At 36.6% G+C, this 25432-nt stretch overlaps 1 protein-coding gene across 2 annotated transcripts; it reads right to left on the minus strand.

The window, feature by feature from the left end:
• Positions 1-599: 599 nt before the first annotated feature.
• Positions 600-25122, minus strand: HPGD (15-hydroxyprostaglandin dehydrogenase). Of its 2 annotated transcripts, XM_015625288.1 has the most exons (7): positions 24632-24858; positions 24349-24472; positions 20336-20442; positions 10669-10765; positions 4623-4699; positions 2517-2680; positions 600-1436 (listed from the first exon to the last, which is right to left on the minus strand). In XM_015625288.1, the coding sequence occupies exons 1-7, from the start codon at positions 24722-24724 to the stop codon at positions 1298-1300; spliced, it is 801 nt and encodes a 266-aa protein (XP_015480774.1). In that variant the 5' UTR covers positions 24725-24858; the 3' UTR covers positions 600-1297. The 2 variants fall into 2 exon arrangements, with proteins under 2 accessions (XP_015480774.1, XP_033369379.1); XM_033513488.1 differs by lacking the exons at positions 600-1436; positions 4623-4699 and having other exon boundaries at positions 2587-2680; positions 24632-25122.
• Positions 25123-25432: the final 310 nt, after the last annotated feature.

The following is a 25432-nucleotide window of genomic DNA, read 5'->3' on the forward strand; positions in this document are numbered from 1 at the left end:
TTTTTAATCCAGAAGGGTATACAGATGCTGTCAGGGATGCTAAAGGTGTGTCTAGCATCCTGTGTGTGTTCAAAATGGGCTTAAAAATAGTGTTAATATAGCCAAAAATGGAGGTATTGGGAAAATGATGAGTAATTCAAAGTATGCTTTCCTGTTTCTTCTCCCCACAGACTTACTCCTCCCTGACTTCCACAGAAGGTAAGTACAATTGTTTTCACTCTTTCAGTAAGAAAAATCAATTAAATTAAAGTCATTACTCCTAAGAAGGGTAAATATTAGCTTTCCAGCTTTCCCAGGAGCTATTAAATCTTCTTATGCTATGAGGCTAATTAAATTAACATGCAAAAAATTATTTTTGTTAGGCATGTAACCCATGAAGTATGAAGATTTTTTGCATAAATGTAGCTGAGGATTGACCTGGATTCAGAAGGTTCAGTAGTGCTCAGGCTGTAAGAAGCTCAATTTTTGTTTTCATTGCTGCTATATGACATGCTATGTCTGAGAATATGTACTGTGAAACCAAAGGGCAAATGTATAAACAAGATAAAAAAGGGATTATTCAGGACTGAGTTGAGATTTTACTCGATGAAGACACGAAATTAAAGGTTTAGAAAATAAGATTTAATAGGCAAGCAGACATTTAAATCAATGCCCCAGTATTCATCCCTGTATATACAGAGAGAGAAAATTAACATATATATATATATATATATATATATAAGAAAACAAAAACATTTCTAAAATATTTTAGAAATATCTAAAATCCAAGAAGTTAAAAATCTGTATTTCCTTATATGATATACAATATATTAAGTTGCCCATATTTAACATTTCATAAAAGCAAGTTAATTCGTAACTCTTTATGGCTACATTTGTGATCTACATTCCTGAACTGAATTCCTGGTCTGAAGAATTCAAGATGTAAATAAGTAAGCATGACAGTGAAAAGAATTATAAAAAAAGTGAGTCAGATAAACTAAACTATGCTTGGAGTATGTAGATCAGAACAACCAGAATGAAAAAAATGGCCCCTACTACTAAATAATAATAAAAAAGGCTTCAGAGAAGTGTGGTTTTTTACCAAATAAATACTGTTACTAGTGCTTATAGAATCAGAATAGGGTGATAACATCTTCCCACAATAGATTTTCTCACCTATCTCTTTGTTATTAGGATGCAAATGTTTGAACACTGTCACTGATCTAAAAACAACACTAATCTTTTTTCCTGCAAAATTACTCTTTTCAAAATTTTTCTACTTAAGAAAAGCTAAAAGTAATTAGCACAAAACAATTATTTATCTCTTTGATGATGTAAAGGGTGTTTGGCCATATTCCTGAAAATGAATTCCTTGGGATGCTGTGATCTTCATAACTTCTCCATTTAGAGTATCATCTTCAATTATTGTTATCAATCCCTCAGCAATTATTGATGGGCTGGAAAAAAAAGTTATTTCAGATTAATGATATAATAGGCTATGTAAGAAGGACAAGATACTCAATGTAAATCTATATATCTGAAAATTTTAAAAAAATTGGCATTTGAACAAATTTATTTTGAGGAAAAGCAGAGGTGGTATGAGTGTTTCAGAAGAGATATGTATTCTCCTTAATCAGAACATACATCTAAAGTGGCTACTTTGCAAATCATCACTTGTTTTTGCTCTAGTTTTTGATAAGTGCCTGTGGACATCCAGCTGCCCCTGGGTTTCCTATCAAAGTTTTCTTTGTCAGGGAACTGGACAGAAGTAATCCTTACACAATCCTCTGCAGCTCTTTGCTGTTGATTTATCCTGCTTCTGTAGCAGAGCTGATGTACAAATTAGCATAAAGGATAATTTCACATGCAGTTTGCTGTGGTCAATAGGTACAAAATATTTTACATAAAGCATGGGTGAAACAATACAGTCATACAATTTCCTTTGTGCAGAAGCATCTTGGAAGCTAACTGTTAGTAGCTAAGGAAGTGTTAAAAAATATCATTTTATGCTTATCATATTCTCAGTTGGTCAAAGCTGTCTACTTTTGGTCTTTGTTGGCAAGACTGTGATGGGCCGGGCAACTCTTTGATCTGATCAATGGTGGTTGCTATTGTGCTCTTAATCCAGTTGTGTCAGATCTTAGTCTGATTCCTGTCTTGGTTCACATGAAAATTTTGGGAAATTTCAGTGCAAATTATATCTTCCCTATATCTTAATATTATATTATTATACCCAGCATCTTAGAATGGGTTTGATTAAACAAGTTCACTAGGCAACACCGAAGGCTATTAAGAACTAAAATCACTATATTTAATTTGTTAATTTGATTTGAACTTTGCTGGGAAATGGGAATGCATAAAGGGATATATCATTTTGCAGATGGTCCTCTTAAAAGAGCCCTTTTTCTTTGTATACAGGGTAAGACATTTGATAGTCTTTTATCTGGGGCAACATTTCCCTTTTATTTTAATTTTGCTGAAAGTGTGTCTTTGTTCTTCATCAACAAAGTGCAAAAACTACACTGTATCTGACTTACTCCATCACGCCGTAGAACTGCATCATATTTTTTATCTCATCCTTGTATGAAAAGTATTGTCCCATATTCTCTTCTTTATCTATTGACTGAAGAATTGGTGTGTTGACAAATCCTGGACAAATTGTGTTGAGTCTCACACCGTAGTTGTCCATACTAGCAGCTAACTAGAAAAGAGAAAGGGGTAGGCATTTGTCATCAACATTTTAAGACAGAATTGTGTAAGCAAATTTTCAAAGAATGAGATTTACCACAAAATACTTTTCAGCCTTCTAAGAAAGGGGATTTTGTTACTACTGATTTTCCTAACAATTAAGTTTGAAGCACATTTTCTCTAGTAATCATACTAGATTACTAGAAAAAACCCTAATTGCTTTTGTTAGGAGAACAATTCTACAAGAAATCAGAACTCTGTACATGAAGCTGGTTGTTCCATAATACTTTTTGTTCTTAGTGCTCTCTAGCATGTCATTAACAGTATTCTAGGGTGATGATACAACTCTTCCAAGCAAAAACAAGAAAAGGTTGTCCCAAATGTATGCTTCCAATCTTATAGGAGTTTTTTATTAAAAGAAAACTTTGAACTGAATAAAATTATCTTTAAGATATTGTATTAAGATATCTTCCTCACACCAACAGAAATAGAATATGTTCTCTATCCCTACAGCTGTAATGCTAAACCTTTCTACTTGTTCTATTGTCCCTGCCAAGGTATGAATCTATCTCTGAGCATCTCCACTGGAAAGTCCCTGCGAACTGACATTTTTTTCCAGAAGCAGCTCGGGAACATGATGAAAGAAAGAAGCACAGGTTGTTCTGGGAGAGGTAGGACCCCTGGTCTGTGGCTCTGCCAAAGTGTGCACATAGCAAAGAAGTCTGATCCACATCCAGGAATGTCTTGAGTGCTGGATGAACTTTCTTAGCAATAGCACAGAACTGATGAACTATACATTATATATCAGAGAATAAGCATAACTTTTAAACACTGGGTTCTAATTATTTTAATATTAATGGACTCCTTTCATTATGTAAGTCACATGTCATTTTCATGGTATTGTAGTCTGCTTTTTTGGTCTGGGGAGACAAGAAACTGAAGTCCTAGATGTAAGGTAGCAAACCTGCCCAACATTAGGCTGTAGTGCCTTTCCTGGTAAATGCTGTAGTTCACTATGTTTATTATTCTTTTTTTCCTTGGCATTCTTGTGTTCCTTAAAGACAGCATTTCCTCTAATTTACTTTTTCCCTTAGATGGTAATATTTATATTTATAATGAGAAAACAAATTTGGAAAATGAGGTGCCATGTTCTTGATGTGTTTAATGTAATATATGAAACACTTATCCACACCATTCTCTTCACACTAATCTGAAAAAGGAGTTAGTTGTGTGGGGATAGGGGCTTAAAATATGGATAGAGTGTAATTAGTGTCATTAAATTGATAGTATAATTTCAGGTGTTTAATTCTGGAAATCAGATTGGAAATACTATGTGAGCAGAATATCTCTAAGATTAATCTTTTAAAGTGTAATTGTTTTTTCTTTTTCCAAGTTGTTTTGTTACACTTTTTTGTTCAATTTAACTAGAAAGTTTTGGAGTTTGAGGCTGAGACTTATAATATGATCATCTTATATGCCCCATCCTGAATGTGCAATTTTTCATTTTCAGAGTATTAAGAGTTGGTAAGAATAAATAATGATGTGTTCAAGTCACTTTTGTAAACTTTGGTGCCCATTTATCAAAAAAAAAGTCATTGACCTGACTTAGAAATAAGGAAATCAAAATGTTAAATGAATGAGACAGGGTTCTGAAAAACATTTTTACAACTTGGATTAGAATTTGGCTTTTGGACTCCTCCTACTGTCCTTAAATTACTCTGCAACACTTTCTTCCATGTTCTCCAAACCTCAAATCGGTCATAAACACACAAATGCCGCACTTATTCCATCTCCGGATGATTCCCTTTGTGAAAGGAGGGAACCTCCACTGCTTCACACACTTTGCCTTCTTTCACAAAATTAGTTCCAGTTGTGTGGCTATAGAGCAGGAACATGAAAAACTTAAGCATGTTCCCAAGGAGCTGCTGACACCCTTTTGGAAAATGCATACTTACAGCTATGGACCGTGTGAATCCAATTACACCATGCTTTGTAGCACAGTACACAGGCTGGAATGCAGCAGGCATGAGTCCTTTAAAATAAAAAAGTAGCTGAATGAAGATGTAGTATATTCCTAATTTATGATCACCTTAAAGACATGTATAGGTCTACAGTGTAAAAAAATTTGTGAACAGAGATGTAACAAAATGGATTAGTAGACATTTGTAAATTTTAATATGTCAATATTTTGTAATCCGGTATAGGCTAAGAAAAAATTAGATGAATAAAAATATGAAGGCAAAAGAAGAGTAATTAAAAAGCATAACTTTAAAAAGGAAAAGTTGTATCTATGAAGTATGACTTAAAATAGAGGACACAATCTGGAAGAAAACACTCAAGAATTATATTTTTGAGGCATCTATGAATCAGTAAAGTATTTTAAGTATGTTGAGGATCAAAGTATTTTGGATAGGCTTTGATTATCTAATGTGGGAACTGGACATCTGCAATCATTTACAGTGTGTTCAGGGAGGAAGTGTGAGAATAGGAAACGCAAAATAAAAATTTTCTGCTAACACAGTAGATCTTTATGGTCTGAGTGGGAAAGAACAAAATTGTTATTTATAGGAGAGAAAGAAGAGAGAATGGAGGTTTTTGAAGAAAACTAAGAAGTTAATTATGGTAAGACTGAGTTGGTGGCAAAAAGCTAGTCAAGAAGAAATGACAGACCATGAATGCATATTCATTTCTCCCAATTATGCCAACAATTTACACAACAAAAGCTGAACTGGACCAAAGAGATGCTGTAGTTCCACCTGAAATTCAGGCCCTTATGAATAGCAGACTTCAGCCTGTCTGAAAGCTAGAGGATAAAATGTTTTCCTGAATATGAATATTGTAAAACTGGATATTAATTTTAATACCTTAACGGTTGATTATAATGGAAGTAATCCCAATTAATAACTCATATACTTTTATCTTTCATACTTCAGATCTTAGGGTGATACATTCAAGAAGGGCAGTGACTTACCCCAGTGGAGATGAAGAATTCACTATTTAGCTCTAAGTATGGATTTGCCAGAAAAATTATATATGCCAGACTTGCATGGGCTCTTTGCTCTGGAATCTATTTTGTCTGAAGGAAAGAACTTTCTAAGACAGCACAAAGCTCTAATCACCAACCTGACAGCTTCAAGGTTTTATCTTGATTTAAATGCTACCTTGATGATCCTGTGAAAGCAGCACTGTTCAATACTGGGAAATGACCAACTTAACCTACTGTCTGGCTGTTCTTTTAAAATTGTATTTATTTGCTTAGCTTGGATTGATGTGTTATGCTTCTGCTTAAGAAGCATTATGAAATGGTTTTTTGTACTGACTCCTCTGGATTGTGATCACAGAAATGCTTAATATTCCTCTGTTTGTTGACTTTTGATCACCATTCTTCAAATTATTGGAAACATCGGAATATTGGCACATTAGATACAATACTATTTAAAGAAAAACAACACAACAAGCTCTCAAGTACTTTTACGTGCTTAAAGGAAATTCTAATCAGGTTGCACCTAGCATAAATAAAACAGACATCTACTGGGAAACACAGAAGAAGAATTTAGAAGTAATTTAATTTTTATTTTTTAACCACAGTAAGAAAAATTACCTTTTACTTGAGAGGGAAGAGAAACAAAGTCAAGAAATAAACAAAGGAAGGGCACAGCTCACAATAATGAAGTGGAATAAGGTTCAAAGACTTACTATAACGCCAAAGACAGCAGAAATAACTAGGCAGGGAGAGAGGAACAAGTAGCTTTTTTTTGGAAAAAAATACTTTTCTAATTGAAATTATTTTTGCTGAAGTGAAAAACCAAGAAAAAATCATCTCACTTGGATAAAGCATCTAAGACTAGCATTCCTCACATAAAACAATAACAGTCCTGTCTCACTTTCGTTCCTGAGCTCAGTACTCAGAACCACAATATGGCCTTTCTGGCTCTGAGCCACATCCCTGCCCTGGGAAGAGCTGGACCTCTGCTGTTGGTGTGTCCCAGGGACTCTCCTAGCACGTATTTGCTGATGAACCACTGTGTCATATTGAGTCTGCTCTGCCTGCATATTTATTCAACCAGTGAGCAGAAATGAGTTCATAACATATTAGTTAGTGCGTTCATTTGTTAGAAAATCTGGATTCTATTTGCTGCTGCCATAAATATTTAATTACCTTATGCAAAGCAGAATGGCAGGGAAGCAGACTATTATACACAAAATAATGAGAGGAAGAAGAGGACGGTGTTCAAATGGATGGTGATGGGGCAGTGTACTTCTGGAAAGTGATACATTTGGGTTTTAATCTCTCTTAGCTGGGGCGGGGGGAGGCGCTGCTATGGCTAGATTTTTCTCTCTATAGACGTTGCTACATGGTGAATTGCAAATGACTTTGTGATGACTCAAGATGCTCTTTGGTTTACCAAAACCGGTTCAAAAAGACCAATAATAATCCTGTGCTGCAGTGTTAACTGCTGTTTTATTTTTCTCAGTTCCTGGCAGGCTGAGAGCAAGTTCTTGCCCTTGCCTATACTCCACTCTCCTTGTTGGTGTCAAGATCACTCTACCACTGAAGATATGGTGTCAGGTGTCTCACTACAACTCCTTATTTATCATGGACGATAGGTTCAATAACCACATCTTGAGAAATTAGTACTGGAGGTGGAGAATTCTATCAAAATTGTATCAATAGGCTTTGCTGAAACCAGTATTTCCTTTCATTCCATTTTGATGAAACAAAGAACTTTGATAAAAAGAGAATTAAGCATTTTTCCACAGTTGCACTATCCCACTGATCAAGCTGCCCTCAGAGATTTGAGTAAGTTCCTTTCTTTGAATAGATTTATTTGCCTTTTTTACACTGGACTTTGGTCTTTCAGATTTTCTCTCTGCATACCCTCATGACATCATTGTAGTCTTTCTGAGTGCCAAAACAAAGGTGAAGCAGAAATCCTAGCAAAAATTCTAAGCTGTGCCATTTCTATGATTTTGTTTTTAATTTTTATAGCGAAGTCTGAAGGGAATAGCATCTAATTTTTTAAACCTCATTCTGGCAGATTCTGCTGAGCATTTTCATTTTTACAAAGGCAAGTGACTGTCATGCCTTTCTGTCATGGTGCTGAACTGAAGGTCCAGCTGTACAACCATTGACCCCTCTGCTCCTCTGTATCACTGTGATAGAGTCCTTCCTTGGTGATGCAACCACAGTTTTGTTCTTGTAATACATATAGCATCTGGTCCTAAAAAAGCCTGTTTGCTGTGACAGGTACTTTAAGCATTTCTTGCGGCTGAAGCTTTAAGGAAAGGGAAGCCAAGCCAGCGGTTTGCAGAATCTGAATGCTTGAGGTTGAGTGCAATCAAACCGATATGGCTGTGCAGTATGAAGGTATCCAGATTTACTCCACACAGAACAGCCTCTCAAAAAGTAGCATGATACTATGGTAAAAAATTCTAACGTTTTTTAAGCCCTCTGTGAATATTTTGATTTTTTTTTTTTGTCTGCTAAAATACAGATACAAATTCAGTTTCACAGAAAACCTTCTTAAAAATATGAAAGCCATCAAAACAAATGTGTGTGCCTTTTGCCCTTTTACTCTTTGCAAAAAGGGTGCAAGTACCAGCCACCACAAGGTAAAAGACCAAGTTTGATAATTTAAACAGCCTCTTGAGTTAAATTTAGTTTTTTGTACTTTCGCTGATACTAACTATTCCATTAAATGTAAGAAAATGTACCACGTGTGGCTTACTACAGAAGAAATTTTAGAACATTTTATTACTTGAATTTGAAAGTTAAGTCTATTCCGATGCAAAAACCTGTAAACATTGAAATTGTTTTTTATGGAGCCAAATTTGAAGTAAAACACATTTCTCATTATCTCAGTTTAGCAAAATTACTTCTTCTTGATATGAATGCACAAATCAAATCAAATTAAATTTTGTAGCTTTGAGACATAGTTGAGTGATTGCTGCATGTGCTCACTGATTTCCTTTTTTAAGTCCTGTCTGGGGTCAAGATTAAGGAAAGGAAGACTCACCACTGGACACACAAGCTCTGGCCTTGATCCAGCTGAATTAACACTTTTAAGCATCCACTTCACAGAAATAATTTTTGTAGTACCATGGGTGTTTGGAAATATGATACTGTAAGGCTTGATTCTGTCCCTAGTCCAAATCACTGGCCAAATTCCCACCATGATGTACTGGTGGCTAATTAATGTGCAAAGGAAATACTACTGAATTTCGCATAAGCACTATGTGCAACCCTTCTTGTTGCTCAGAATGACGTAGGAAGATTTGCTGTCTGTATCTTACAGAGAACTTGGACAGTGGGAATCAAAACCACTCAGAAGTTTAATGATCAACAGAAGCTAGTTCTAACGAAACACTTGAAGGGGATGTTAAGGAAGCCAGTGGAAGTTTGTCTTTCATATATGGAATAAACTGCAGGACTTAGACCTTCAGACTGGAAAGAAGAATTACAGTAACTAAGCACAAACAGTAGTAAATAAATAAGCTATAAAAATTAGTATATGTTGGCTTTTGAAGTGTGTTTTTCCTTATGACCTTGGGAACAATTGTTAAACAAAGCCATGTGAAACCAAACAAAGCAAAGAAACTGTTGATTGTCTTAACAAACAGAACAGCCAAGCTTTTTGGTCTTGAAAACAAAATCATTTTGTGTCCATTTGAGACCTGTTAGAAAAGGAACCAAACCACTTGCTACCCCACCCTTTCTTATGCACTGCCTTGGGCATCGGTGTTTCTGTGAAACAGTTTAATCTTTTACTTGTGTTGATGACCCCTAGCACTGCAACAGCAGCTTCCTTCAGGTTAATTTGGACCCAATACAATGTCCATTTCAGCCTATAGAGATAAACTCACTGGTGTCAGTAGGCATTGTGCCAGGCAGTATGGCAAATGCAGACTTAAAGATACATGGTGTCTTTTAGTAAGACCCCCTCACCCTTTGGACACATGTGAAGTATTAAGTCAGATCCTCAAGATTCGTATGCATTATGTCAGTAGGGTCAACTGGACTCTTTATCACAAAAGCTAAGGTCTATAGGAGAACTTCAATCTACTTGGAACATCCACACTTAAGCACAAGCAGTTATCTATAGCTGGTGCTACCTTAATTGGCTTTTCATTGTTAAAACACATAGCAATATCCTGGAATGAAATGACTGAATTTGGTAATCTGCACAGATACAAAAAAAAAAACCCTCTGACAATCCAAGTGTCAGGCAGCATATGTATTACTTCTCACAGACAGTCTGACAGTAGAAAGAAAGAAAGAACCTCTCCAAATAAAAAAGAGAGAATGCAAGTAGTTCCCCACAAAATTCTTGAGAAAGGTTGTCAGGTGACTTCATTCTCCATGTACAGTTTCCCCTTCAGCTGTGCTTTTTTTCTGGGACCCCAGTCACTGAAACATTGAATATATCTACACAAAACAGTGCAGAATTCTGCCTCACAACAGGGCAGCATTACCCCCAGATGATGTAGGATTCATATAATTCTATTTTTATACAAATAAATTGAAACACAGTAATAGCATAGATAACTAATGAGCAAAGAAAGTGCTTGATTAAGCTTGGTGAAATATAAGCGTTAATTTTATGACTTCTCAAGTCCAGGTAGATCACATCTGAAAGGACTTGGAACACAGAGTGGGTGTGTGACAATCTTTGTTAATAAAATGGGCATAGTCTAATCTTAAATATTCCTACATATGTATTCCTCTGGAGCTGAATGGAGGAATTTACATCAGGCTCAAGATTTTAAATACAAAATGGATTGAATAGGAAAATTTCTGATTTTTTGCTATTGAATTGTGTTTATAAAAGCAAATGACATTTGTGGTCATTTGATATTCTTTCTGTTGCTATGATGAAAACCAGTTCAAAATATTCCTAAACAGGGAAGAGCAATAAAAAGAAAAAGTAAGACTGATCAGTATGATTAATTTGCTTAAGAAGAAAACACAGAAGATATTGTTTATGCAGAAAATTTTCTCACCTGCCAAGGATGAGATATTAATGATTACTCCTCCATCGCCTCCATTCTCTTTTCTCATGTATTCTAGACCAAGGTAGGTTCCTCTGATCACAGATGTCTGGTATAGAGAGGAAGGAATTATTGAAGATACTCAAAGATTATTTGAAACTATTCAAAATATTTTACTGAATTATTGACATTATTCCAAATATTTATTGTGCTTCTACAAACTGAAACTTGTTTTTGTTGTGGTGCTTAGAACCTGAATCACATTACCAGTGATCTTATTTATGCTTTGAAGTTTTTAAGCACAGAGACACTCCACAGTATTGTAACTCAACAACTTCAGAAACACAATTGCAATAGATAGAAGCAATAGTAGTTTACTTATTTCTCTTAATAAATATAAATAAATAAACTAAAATATTGAAATGGGAAATAAGAGTTGTGAAGGAAATGAAATAAAAAGTAAATAATTTATAGATCAAGTATGTTCCTTATCTAAAAATATAAGTGGCAGATGAACTGATCTAAATACCACCATTTTTTCTGAGATAGCCTGTTCTATATTATAAAAAATGTACTGACTGTATCTGAAGATAACATTATTACTTAAAACTGCATTAGGCCCAAGTCAAAAGAAATTCACACTTTCTAGGATTAAGTTTCATGATATATTTCTGTTTTCAGAATATTAAAAATGTGTATTATTTTCTGACAAAAGTTACAGGAGTTTTACCATTCCTCCCAAATGAAAGTTAGCCCACACAGGCAAATAAAGAGAAGGTAAAAAAGGCATTCTAAGAGATGGGAGATGATGTTAGCGTAATATTAGCTGTGATTTTTAAAATTTTATTTTTTTTTAAGACAGAACTTTGAGGAAAAAGAATTCTGAGACCTGTATCACCTTGATTCCTTAAAATCTCTTTTTGAACCCCACTGCAGTCCGAAATTCTGCTGAGATTCCTCTCACTGAGCTTCAGACTTTTAAACTGAGCTATCCAAAGACACAGCAAGGCTTGGGTAACCAGTTTCCTGGGTAAATCATGAGAGAAGAGTTTCTCCCAGAAAGTCACTTTACCTGAGAGCAAAAGCAATAGTGAGAAAAGGGCAGCAGACAAGGCTCCTGGTGGAAGACAGTAACTCTAGAGAAATGTTCCAGCATTACTGCATTAGTGATGAGTTCTGTAACTATTTACCAACCTTTTTCCTATCTCTCTTTAATCATTTCATATTTGCTTTACAATTTCTACTTAAAATGGACAAATGCATTGAGACACACTTTTAGTCTTTTGGAAATATTATTTTGCTTTTAAATGAGAACTTCATTTGTACTTTACGACTGCTTATTTATTGACCCAAATAAATTAAGATGTCCAAAAGATTAAGTGTTCATGATTATTTCAATATTTTTGACCAGAGAAGGTCTGTAGAATAATGGAGACAGAAATTTGCCACATAAAAAAACACAGTGAGAAAATCTGCATTTGCCTAAAATCTAATGGACAGTGACTAGAGAAACTGGAGAGGAAAAAAAAAAAAAAAAGCTTTTAAAATCAGAATGTTAACTATTTTTCTGCCACTATCTAAATTCCCAAATCAAAACTGGAATAATCTTGAGATGGGTATTGCATTTTCACTAGCTGATATTTTTAGAGATGCACATTATAAAATATAAAGAAGTACTTCTAATTCCATTTCAGATATCCTTCATGCTTTTTGGTTTTAATAAGAATCAGATTTGGAAAAGTGCATGTCCTACTTTATTAATATCACTGGTTCATTTTTCAAGTAACATGAGGCTGCCCATTGACAGAGATAACCTGAGACCTCATTATCAAGTTTCCTTTGGAATCTTGATAATGAATCAGCTTTTCTCATTTTCTATAGTTTCAGCACTTAATGAGATATTTTTATAATAATATATTTTCAGGAATTCACTATTTCCTGAAATAGTGTAAAACTCCACAAAATATGAACATTTGAAAATTCTGAAATATTATTTTAAATTTTTCTTAAAGAAAAAATTCCCATAAATAGATTTCTTTTTCTTTCCTGGTAAGTTTAAGTTAACATATTTTAAAAAATATTTTGATTAATTTAAAAAGGATAGTGCTGATTAAATGCTTTACCAGAAACTTTCTAAAGAACTGTCTTCAGTGTCTTGACACATACCAAATTAAATCAGATTTCTTTTGCATGTCCTGGAAAGTAGCAGAGCCATTTTAAAGGTTAATCTATTGCTGTTTAATGTTCATTTTCACATGTAAATTTGATTTATTAAAACCAAGATTGTTCATGTCCAGTAGTGTTATTCTGAACATAAACTTATTGGCACCTCAACTAAAATTAGATTTGGACTTAAGCTTGGAATGTGTTTTTTAATATACACATATATTATATACATGATAGGCTGTACAGAAGATATTTTAGAAAGAAAGGGGTTAATGCTGTCTTTGGAGAGCAGGTGCAAGTCCTGTCATGCCCTGGGGCAGTGGCTCGGCCTGCTGAGCAGAAAAAGGGAATTCCACTTAGGACGATTAGAGAAAGTAAATCAGTTGAAGAAGGAAGTAGCTTGGGGCTCCTTGAAGAGGCTTTTCTATTCCTTCTAATTCAGAGATAATAGACCTAGAGGAGTACTAGGCCAAACCAAATTACAAACCAAACAAAAAGTGGGTAGCTTGGCTGTTCAATCAAAATGACTGTATTCTTTTTCTCCTTCTGGAAGCCATTAACTTAATATTTCTTCAGGTGACAGGAGACATGTCCTCCTTTACATTAAGGTATTGTGAGAGGTGGTCTTCAAGATACATGCAGACTTCCATTTGGATATTGTCCCTTATACCCCCTAAAGCCTTGTAATCCTTACCTGTGATCCTCACAAAAACCTCACTGAGTGTGGTCGATCTTGGATGAAATAGCTATTTATGATGTTTGGGCAGATAAAATAAAGAATTATTCTGCAGGTAAACTCTGAACCACATACCCAGGGTGAGAACAACCTGTCCACACTCTCAGCAGATGGCACTTTTCATCTGAAGCATTTTGTGTTGGATTTCCCATTCCCTTGGAAGAATCCACCTCTTTCCAATTCTCTCAAAATTTATGTTTTCTGAACCCAGTTCTTTGGTTTTAGGTTATGATGAAAATGTCTGTAATTTCCTTTCAATTAAATGAAAGAAGCTAAAGGTCTTTTCATTTTGTGCCTGTAAGCTAGTTCTCATATTTTGTGTTTCATTTTAGATTTATCTGCTTAAAAAAGAAAGTGTTCTTTGGTGATGATGCCCAGGACATCATTAATCATCATCCGTTTCACGTGACAATTGCTTTGAAAGTAACTTAGTACACGGTGCTTCTTTTCTAGTGTTTCAGGACAGCTCCAACTGACATAGTTTATCACACCTATTTAATAAGGTTTCCTTTTACCAGTTCTTGTCTGATACATCTGGTACTTCATTGTGAGAAAATACATCAGCATCTTCAGTGCTGAAGATGAGCACTATATTGGTATCAAGGGGATGTGGGAATATGAATTCCTTAGAGAAAACAAAATAGTAATCTGTCCTAACATTTTGTTTCCTGAACTAAGATAGTTCAGTGCTAGGGATACTGAACAAAAATGAAAGAGCCACTGATTTGTGGTTTCATAAAGCAGGTTAACACAGAGGTGGAATTTGACCCAAGAAAATTTGCCTTTCATAAGAGTGATGTTGTAAATCAATGACTATCTATAAGGAAACATTTAAAAGTACTTTTTAAACTATGTAAGATGAACTTCAAAATCCTGAAACTAAAAGTGCTGCTTGTGATATCCATGGAAAATTTTAGCATTTTGCTGTTGGACAGGAAGGTGGGACTGTTTTTAATGTAAATTTTCTAAGACACAGACAAGTTGGAGCAAGCATGCAAGTCCCTTGGCATTCCTATGTATAGGTTAGTTTGCTATATGAAATGAAATTGCAAGCTCTTGAGTTTGAATTACCAGCTCAAACTGTGGAAAACAAGAAGTCTAGAGAGGAAAAAGGCAGAAATGAGAAAGGAATATATAGCAGGATTTGATAATTTGCTTCAAGTCAATAGCTTTTTTGCAAGGTGGGAATGAAACACTATGTTTGAGTTTTTTATGGTGCATATTTCTTTACTTCCCTCCCCATCTTCAGTACACCTCCACCTTCCTGAAGGACATAGGAATAGTATTCCATTTTGATAGGTGGTCTTATGTTCTTAGTTCAAAACCTTTGCTTTTCATTATACTTCAACATTGGTTACTGTGAACATACATTAAAACCACAAGCTAAAAAAATTAATTGACTTACTGTGCTATTAAGGTAAGTCACTGTGTCCTTCCTAGTACAATATAGACAGCAAAAATAATTATAGTGACCTAGTGGTTACTTCCAGCTGCTGAATCCAGCTATGTGTCCAGATTATATTACTTTGGGATGGAAGTTCAGTCCTTCCCATTTCTCCTGGTATGCTGGGAAAGGCCAGCAATGTGTATGCACCAGAAGAAGGCTGCAGCATACTCCCTTTTATGGCTTGCACAGTGGAACAGCCTTATGATGATCATGAAGTCTTTGTCACAAAAATAAATTCAATTCGTCACTTCTGATGTTTGCTTAGCTACCCTTCTGGTTTCTGCTGAAACATTAATTGGCCTTCCGAGAAATAGGTCCTGACTGATAAGCAAACATTGATTTTGCAAGGTTTTCTAGTTGCTGGAACATGTGTTTCACCATGAGCTGTATTGAAAGGAGTCACACATAGATATACAGTGGTGCATTCTCTGTAGTTCCAATCTAAGTATTTTGCAGGGACAAGCCATGATGTTGGTGGACTTCATTTTAGTAAGGGACTTTCCTAAATTCATGGAAATTTGTTACTTCTGTCACTTATGGAAACAAATTGTGCAAACTCATGAAAAATGTGAAAACTTGGAATTGTTGCATGTTTCTACATTTTGCCTAGTAATGAAGAATAAGACTGTTATGCACATGAAGAAATTTGATTTCTACTTCTGGACAATGCTTAAATCATTGAATCCCATATGACTGGGGTGTTTTGATGTGCCCAGACAGGCCTACAATTTAAAGTTTTGCCAGAATGTGTTAAAAACTGCAAAATTATCACAAACAGGAGATAGTTGTGATTTTGCTTTCAATTTTTTTCATAATTTCATTTGCGGAATCAGTTTAAATATATATACAAGATTAATTTTCTGTTATAATAAAACAATAAGGTAGACAAAATGCCACATAATGTACTTCTAAACTTTTGATTGGGGTAATATTTAAAATGCAAGCATAGGTGTACTGCTACATTTAACTGTATACAGCAACCTATGTCAGTTTTCAGAAACCTCTGACAAGAACATAACACCTTGTGTGTAATCTGGGAGATTGTCTTTAGTATAATATGTGCTAGGTGCATTTGTAATGACAGAAGATACTGTAATTATCCACTGTAATTGACCACTAGGTCACTCTAATTACAGTGGTTCCAGAAAGCCACATCAACACAAGATAAAATTATTGATGCCTCTTAGAACACCCAATTGTGTTTAAATAACATACATGCTCAAGGCTTGTAAAGATGTGTGCCCTTTTCTTGCTTTAAGGATTTGAAGAATAAAAAAAGTCAGATTATGAAATTTCTGGATCCCTTAGGCAAAAGTTTTTATGAATGCAATAAAGACTGTTATGCTGGAGGAGTGTAGGTAGGACCCTTAGTAAGAATTTATGTGTCATACACCCTCCTTGTGCTATTCTGTGCACACACTGTGTGTGTGTGTGACAGGCTGCTGAAACTACACTGGTCATATCTCTTTAAAATGGAATTCTGTTATGGTTGCCAAGTTCATTTTTTAATGAACTTTATTATTGCCATAATAACAAGAGTGTACCCTTGTATGACTATCACTAGTTGAAGCTGCTGTTGATCAAGCTGATATCAATCAAGTAAACTCTATGAGATTTGGAGTTTTGAGATGAGGAATAGATGGCATTGCTGGAACATGTAAGTAAAAAAAAAAATAATAGATGCATTAATAAAGTAATGAATAGATGGAACTTTAGCACAAACTGTAGCAAAATGGTGGAAAGCACTGCAATAGAAATATCATTTTAGTAGTCAGTACTCTTTCCTACACCTCTTCCCTGGCTTTATCAAGTTGTCTTTTCTTGCTCTCAGCAAGAAAACTGTAATGCAAGGAAACTGTAATGGACACCAGTAGGAATTGTGTTTTACTCCATTTTCTTCCAAACTAAGTCACACTTTTTGAAACTTCTTCATGCTTTCTTGAGCAGTACTGGCAGAGAACTTCCTTACATTCCTTCAAAATCTTTCCTGAAGACCAACCGGTTTTGTGAACTGTTGTAGCTGTAAAGAACACACCCCAGATGTGTTTGTCCTGATTTATCTTGCCCTGTACTGCCCTACATTTGTACTTTGTACTTTAAACTGGGGCAGGGAATATTTGTTATATCAGTATATAAATGATATCACTAAGATTATGACTGGCATGTAGAGGGTTTTTTCCCTTTCTAAAATAAAAAATATATGCATATTTTTGTATCACACATAGTATCACACTGTGGCTATAGCAGCTATTTCTGTTCTTAAGAATAAAACAAATACTTAAACTGTCCTACTACAGGGAGATTGAGACATTTTTAAAGAATGTATTTCATATATGTTTTTCTCCTTTCTACAAGAAAGAGAAAAATATTTTTGCTGAACCAACGCATAGAAGATACAGCTTTTTTTCTTCTGTTGTTATAATTAAAAAAACAAAAATTACAAAGTGTTATATCTTAATTTACAGAAATTACAAACAGAAATGCTCACGGAGATAAGCTAGTTAGTTGACTTGGTGTTAGACAGGGAAGGAACAATCAAATCAATAGGTATGTGGAGATATTTGGATCTTAGAGCGGCTTTGATTTTACCCACATAACTGTACTTCTACTCTGATCGTTTTAGATGTTCTTTCTAAAGACATCTAAATCTTTAGATGTCTTTAGTGACATCTTTAGATGTCACTACCATGTATTTATGAAATTTTTCAACATTCAACTGTGTGTTAGGTCGTTAGGACATTTATGGAATATTTGCATATACAATAATGTGTAAACTATATAATTTTTCCTTAAAAAAATAAATTAGGGATCTAACTTGGTAGTTAAACATGTAGGCTTCTAAGACTTGGATTTCAGTTTTTCTGCTACTTGAGACCACTTATGGTCTGCTTCTGCTCAGTTACTTATAATAAGAAAAAAAAATAATAGTCACTGAATTGTTTAGATTGGAAAAGACCTTTAAATCATCAAATCCAACTGTTAACCCAGCACTGCCAAGTCCACCACTAAACCATGACCCCACATCTATAGGCCTTTAAAATACCTCCAGGGATGGTGACTCAGCTGCTTTCCTGGGCAGCCTGTTCCAGTGCTTGACAACCTTTTTGGTGAAGAAATCTCTCCACATATCCAATCTAAACCTCCTCCAGCCCTTCTGACCATTTTCTCTCATCCTATCGCTTCTTCTTAGGAAGAGGAGGCTGTCCCTCACCTCATTACAATTTCCATTCAAGTGATTGTAGAGGGTGATAAAGCTCCTCTTAGCCTCCTTTTCTCCAGGCTAGACAACCCCACCTTCCTCAGCTGCTCCTCATAGGACCCTTCACTGCTTTGTTGTCCTTTTCTGGCCATGCTTCAGCACCTTAATGTCTTTCTTGTAGTGAGGAGCCCAAATGGAGCATGGGATTTGAGGTGCAGTCTCACCAATGCTGAGTACAGAGACAATCACTGGCCACACTATTGCTGATCTGTATCTGCAATTGCCATTGTCCTTCTTGGCCACCTGGGCACAGCTGGCTCACTGTTGAGCAGCCCCCCAGGCCCTTTCCCAATGGGCGCCTTTCCAGCCACTCTGCCCCAAGCCTGTAGCAATGCATGAGGTTGTAGTGACCAAAGTGCAGGACTCAGCACTTCTTATTGCAGCTCAGACAACTGCCCTTGGCCCATCAATCCAGCCTGTTCACATCTAGAGCCTTTGCAGAGCCTTCTGACCCCTCAGCAGATCAACCCCACACCCAGTTTTGTGTCTTCTGCAATGTAGTAAGAGGAGGTTCTTAACATCTTTGTTTGAAGCTATTGGCATCCAAAAATTATGACATCATTCAAAGTTAGGATATTTACCTTGACAACAAGTATCACAGTCAAACACATTTCTCACATGGACTTCAGTATTTCCAGTAATGACTAATTAATACCTGTGCTTGCAAATTTGACAGGTGGATGGCTGCCTACATTTGCTTATATCCTGTCTTAAAACCAGGCACAAAAGTAAGAGAAATAAGTCATCTAGAATGCAGTCCTCTTTTACATTCAAGGGATGTGTACAAAGAGATACAGATATTGCCTGTCACTGAGGATGACAAATTACTGTTACTTCACAATTTGAAGTTTCCTAATGTTTAATTTTCCAGAACATTTTAGAAATGAAATAAAGAGGAAGAAATATATGTACTTAAATCTTGAAGAATACCTAAAGAAGATATAAAAAAAATCAAGAGAAAGATGTTATGAAACTTAAATTCCTTTTTTTTCCAAATACCTATTTTCTCATTAATTTTTCTTTAACTTTATAGTATTTTCATCTCATATACAGCTTGTGTTACTTGTCCTGGAGTTATTTTGTTAGTTTGTAAATTTGGAGGTATTAGGATTCAAAGATGGGTATCTTTGCCCTTACATTTTTTGACAAAAACACACCTAATTTTCATATTCTGAGCTTTCTTGTCACGTGACAAATTTCAAACGAGGAAACTTCACATTTTACTCTTAAAAGCTTCCTTTTGCTACTTTCTTTGCATTAAGTATGATCATGGGGTGACTTGTTGAATCACTATTGAATTAGGACTTCACAGATGCTAGACTACAAGCTGAATTTCAAGAACCTAGAAATTCTATTAACGCTAGAAAGGTCATTCTTTGGAATTCTTTAGATGTCCTAGAGGTGTACTTGAAATTAAAAACTTTTCAGCTGAGAAACAGATATTGTGGTTTCATCTGATGAGATACCAGATAATATCAAAGAAGTGGTAACTGCTTGAAAATTAATTTTACAGGCTTGTTGAATATACTGGATTTTGAGAGTAAGTGTCCTTAAATAAAAAGTGATAGTGGTGAAGTGGCCTATATTAAAAACTCAGATTTTATGCTGACATGGTTGGTGAGGAAAATGTGGAGGTCTTGGCTGAACAAGTTTACTTGTAGTATCAACAAATCACAACTCTTGTGCTGGCCAGCTGAGCCTCACAAGAAATTAAAATGCTCTAAAACATCCATAGAGACAGACTGCCCTACTGCAGATGCAGCTCTACTGCTTTGGGCAGTAGATTTTCCCAAATTATACCTATTTGGGAATTAATTGGATTTTCTAGAAAGAGGATGTTGTCTGGTGATAGATAATCCAAACACCTCCACACAGTGCTGTATGTCTTGGATAGACAATTTTAGGGACCCACCACAGACTCAGTTATGTGGTGATTGTTTCAGCAGCTGTACTTACCAATCCAATAAATAATGTTCTGTCATTTGGCAAAACCTGTACAAGCCACAGGCTGTTAATTGTTTTCCAACATTAAATACTGAAATACAGACATACGAAAGGAGATAATGCTTACCAAGTTAGTTTGTATAGTGCTTTCCCAGTCCTTCTCATTGTTCACTCCAGCATTATTAACCACAATATCCAGCCTTCCAAAATGTTCAATCACTTTTTTGAAAGCACCTATAGTAAGATCCAAGAGTGACATTACTTAGAACTCTGTAAAATAAGATATAAAAATACAATGCATAGAAAAATGAATGGTTTATTAGTCTACCAAAATATCTTCATTATTTTCTTAAACATTAGTGAGCAACATTCAATTAAATACTTTATCTAACATGCACCAACATTAGATATATTAAGGGAAAGTGCAAGGATTAAGATAACATAGCTGCCTTGTAATTCAGTTTGATGATGGTTGATAACAGGAGCTAATGTAAATTTTTAGCACTTACATATTTTGTATTAGATAGGAAGTTTGGCACCCCAATTAGATAAATTAAGCATTTATAGCTTGATTTGTTACAGTTTTATATAGCTAGTAAAGTCAAGATTTGACACTATCTATTTTGAATGAAAAACAAAAGCTTCAAGTGTTCAGAAAAAAATTCTTCATTCAGTCCAAATTTAGACTAAGAACACAGTTTTTATTTAATGAATAACTGACATGAATATTTCAACCACAAATAATTAATCACGATTATTGCTTAGATGTATCTATTTATAGATAAGTTGTTATATATCCTACTTGTCAGGTAACTTTAATAATGTGCTTCTCAAATTCAAATCTTTTTTTCTGAGCATAAAAATATTGACCTGTCTTCCAAAGAATTTCAAAATAAGAACTTGGAAACTTCCCCAGTGGCATTGTGTTTTTCCAGGTGACAGTGTTAGAACTGAGATAAAAGATGTATATAGAAAAACAGGATGATGTCATAATGAGGAGCAAACCTGTCAACCTGGCTCTGCTTCAGCAAGATAGATGAGATGAATTCCAGATGTTCATTCCAGACTAAGATGTTCCAGGACTGAGGATATTATCTGACATGTATATAGAGCTTTCTTGTTTTTCCCTCCAAATACTATTCCTCGTCGCTAATATTCACTGTTATATAAACCAAGACTCCATGTCCCCAATATTGTTTTAAAAAGCTTTGTTTGGTGTTTGACTCAAAATCGACAATATTTCAGGGACACTAAAACTAGGCTTGACAGGCCTTGATGGAACTTCTTCACTGAAAGGTGATCCCAGGAGCATCTTCCTTCTCTGCTCTTTAGTGCTTAGCTCCTCATGTCAATCAGGTGTATGGCACCAGCTTTCAGACATCTACTTTTTTATGCAGCAGTTGCAGGGGTTTACAAAGCTTTTCCTGCACCAGCCTTTTCTTTGTCTCAATGCTTCAGATCCATCATAGTCATCATTTTGTGATTAAAACAAGAGCTGGGCAGCTGATGGGAAAGATTTTATTTGTCCAGCTGCCTTTATTGTACAGATTTTTATAATATTCTATACTAGAATACTGTAATATTAATAAATCTTCTGGTTTGGTCTGTCTCCCTTTTTTTCTTTTCTTATGTTTGTTGCCACTTCATTCTCTGATTTCTCAACTCTTCTTTCCAATTTATCCATTTATCTTTCCAATTCTGCATCAGCCATTGAAAATGAAAACCTTTGGATTTATTAGAAGCAGAAGTGAATATTTAACTTATTTCCAATAAGTAAAATAAATACAATTTGGGTCCTTACTTAGCTTCCAAATTTTTGAAACTGGCTAATTCTCTTTTAAGCCTTCTCTAAATAACACCTTAAGAAGATTCTAATTCATAATAGAATTTTCAAAAACCACCATGGATAATAGTAATTTTCCCAATGATTTTTTAATTAAATTTACTCAGACTTGACTAATTGTAATTTTCTATTTTACATATTGAGAAAAGACCAAATGCTTTTGCATATCTATGCTTGGAATATTTCTGGTAGAAGTTTATCTGCCTATAGTAATCCCAAATATCACCTGTCCACAAAAAGAATTGTAAATTCTTAGTGAAGTTGTCACCTACACATCAGTATAAGCTGATTTATACTTCCCTCTTCAGATGTAGAATAATACTGTACTTGCATTGCATACTAATTAGTGCTTATGGAACCATAAAAAATTAAAAGCAGATGATAGTCAGAAATGTTGAGTGGGGAAGATAAAAATAAGAGAAGGATCTATTTTAAAGGAAAGGTAAAAAAACAATGCAAAGTCCGCATAAACACCAGTTATATGTGAGCTTCTTAAACATACCTGGAAGGAAAAAGTAAGTATGGTGATTTTTCAAAAGTGGGATGACATAGGAGATTTTTGTGGGGGATTAGGTGAAAGAACCACCTGAGAAAAAAGTACAGGCAAGACCTAAAAGTATATTAAGCAGATGATTTCTTGCCCATAAGCCTCACGTGCTTAAAAATACTAGTTCTAGTACTGGGACTTGCTTCCTATTTTAAGAGCTAAAATTAAAAAAAAAAAAGAGGAACTTCATTCACACGCATGACCTTTAACATAAAGTACAGGACTTGATTCATCCAACAAGACCTTTAAACCCTAAATGTGAGATTAATCTAAATTTGTTAGGTAGTAGCTTACAATTGAAAGTGGAAAAATATGAAAATAAGGCAGTTAAAACAAAAAAAACCCACTAAAACCAGCTCAGAATCCCCAAATGATTGTGAGACATGATTGCAAATTTATGGTAAGAAACCTGCAGGTGGATTAATGCAATGATGGGGGAGGCATTATCAGCAGCAGCTGCCTGTTCTTGCTCTTTTTCTTTGTGAGAACCACTTCCAATTTTACTCTGATTGTTCTTTTCCTAGTAACTTGGTTCCAAAAACTCCCTTGCTGACCTGTCCTACTCACTCCAGCTCCCAGTTCACACCCTGTTGGTCCTGCACTCGCCTGGCACTGAAGAGAGGAGGAGCTGTGGGAGTCAAGGCACACTGAGGTAACACACCTGCTCAGCAGCACATGTTATTCCTACCTCTAGGATGCTTTTTCTTGTTTCTTACTCCTCCCACTTAGAGAAAAAGTCAATAATCAACCTAGCTGATATAATCTTTGCTGATTACAGCAGATCCCAGATGTAAAGTCCAGCATCTTTCTTACAAACAGATAATGTAAAGCTATAGAATTAGGAATAATCATTCCAGCTTGGAACAGTGGACAGTACTGCTGAATTCTGGAATAGCAGCAATGTTTCTGAAGGAAGAAAGGCTATGCTAAATGATCACTGTTCAGAAAGGGACCAGTGAAGTGTAATGAACAAAAACAGACCAAAACTGTTCACATCTATCATGGCAGAAATGAATCTGGGGAAAGGGCACTGACAAAAGAGATGTCAAAATCTGAATCTGAGTCACTACCTATGAATGCACCATTTAATAATGAAACTTCGATGAAGTGATGTGCTGTTATGAAATATTGTGAAGGTACATCAATGTTATATGATACTCAGCAGGGAACACTGTTTATCCACCAAGTGAAAACAGAAATGCAAATCACTCATAAGAGAAGCTGCTTTCATTCCATGCATCTGCAAAATGTGTGTGAAGTGTTATCACCCTATAGTTAACCCCATGATAAAGCAGCGTGCCACTTTTTGTCAGTTCTGGTTTCAGCTATGGCAGTACGCAATGAAAGTGAGCTGTATGGAAAGAGCACTGCAACCCAGCACAGAATTTATTACTCCTGTGAAGAGGGAATGCAGCTTGGAATCTGTACTGAAACCTCATAAAGAGCAAGTATGAGCTTTAAAGTTTATATATATTGCTCATAAAATAGCAATTATCCTCTGCAGAGGCTTCTATGCAAAAATATCACACACAACACTCAATGGAAACGACTTCGGCTTTTCTTTCCGATGTGCCGAGGAACAAAGTGAAATTGTGGTAGTAATGCTGGTAGCAAGATTTCACCTCTGCAGGTTCAGGATGGAGTAGTTAGTGAGCCAGTGCCAGCGGCGATGGGGAGCAGGCTGTCCTGCAGAGCGCTTACCGCTGCTGCGGCCGGGGCGCGCTCCGCTCGCTGCGCCTTACGCTCTTACCTGCCAGCTGCTCCTGCTCCGTCACATCGCACTGGATGAACAGCGTCCTCTGCGCTTCAAACTGCTCGTCCAGGGCCGCCTTGCTCGCCTGTCCGGCCTCGGAGTTGCGGTCCAGCAGGGCTACCTAAGCGGGGAGGGAGGAAAATGAGCGGCTGGCGGGCGGATGGACAGACGGACAGGTTCCCCGCCGAGCCGAGCCCCGAGGCTGCCATCACCCCCCGCCCGCGGGTGCCGGCTGGAGGCAGAGGGGAGGGAATGGGAGGACGCGCTTCCCGGGGCTTACCTTGGCGCCCTTGCCCAGCAGCGCCTGGACGAAAGCCCGGCCGATGCCCTGCGCCCCGCCGGTGACCAGAGCCACCTTCCCATTGACGTGCATGGCCACCGAGCTCCTGCCGTCCGCCCCGCGCCCTCAGAGCCGGAGCAACCCAGCGCGGTGTCACCTGCCCGCTTTCCTTTCTCCCTCCTTCGTGCCCTCCCTCCTTCGTGCCCTCCCTCCTTCCCTCCCCTCCTGCTGCTGCCGCCGCCGCTGCAGCGGCTCATTCCCCGCTCGTGTGACCCAGAGCCTCCCGGAGCTGCCTGGGCGGGGGGAAGCAGGGGCGGAGCGGGTCATTAAATCGTCCTCCCGAGCGTCTGGATGAACCCTGGAGACTCGCAAGAGGCAGAGAGAAGACCAGCTTCATCCCCTCTTCCCACCCCCAGGCTTTCCGGAGGGGACAAGTTCGCGGCGTCCCCCTGAGAAAGGGTCCCAGGGCAGCTACAGCTCCGCTCGGTGGAGAGGGGGATTTGTGTGTGTGCAAATCGCGTGAGAAGCTGCAACAAGCTTTGATAAGGGCTGTTGGCAGCCCTTGAGGCCCTGTGAGTTTTGGTTGGCCCAAGTTGCATGAGGAGCAGGGTGACGACAGCCTCCAAAAAAACAAACATAAGCCACGTTTTCTCACTTCAAAACAACAAGCCTTCTCCCTCTCATTCCCCTAGTAAGCAGAATCTATTTGCATGAAAAAGAAACCATTTAATTAGACACATCAACATTAGTGCTTTTGAGAAATTTTCAGGTCCGTGGTTAACATAGCTTATACCTTAAAAC

Source organism: Parus major, chromosome 4 (assembly GCF_001522545.3).
Source record: "Parus major isolate Abel chromosome 4, Parus_major1.1, whole genome shotgun sequence".
In the NCBI taxonomy this organism is placed as follows: Eukaryota; Metazoa; Chordata; class Aves; order Passeriformes; family Paridae; genus Parus; species Parus major.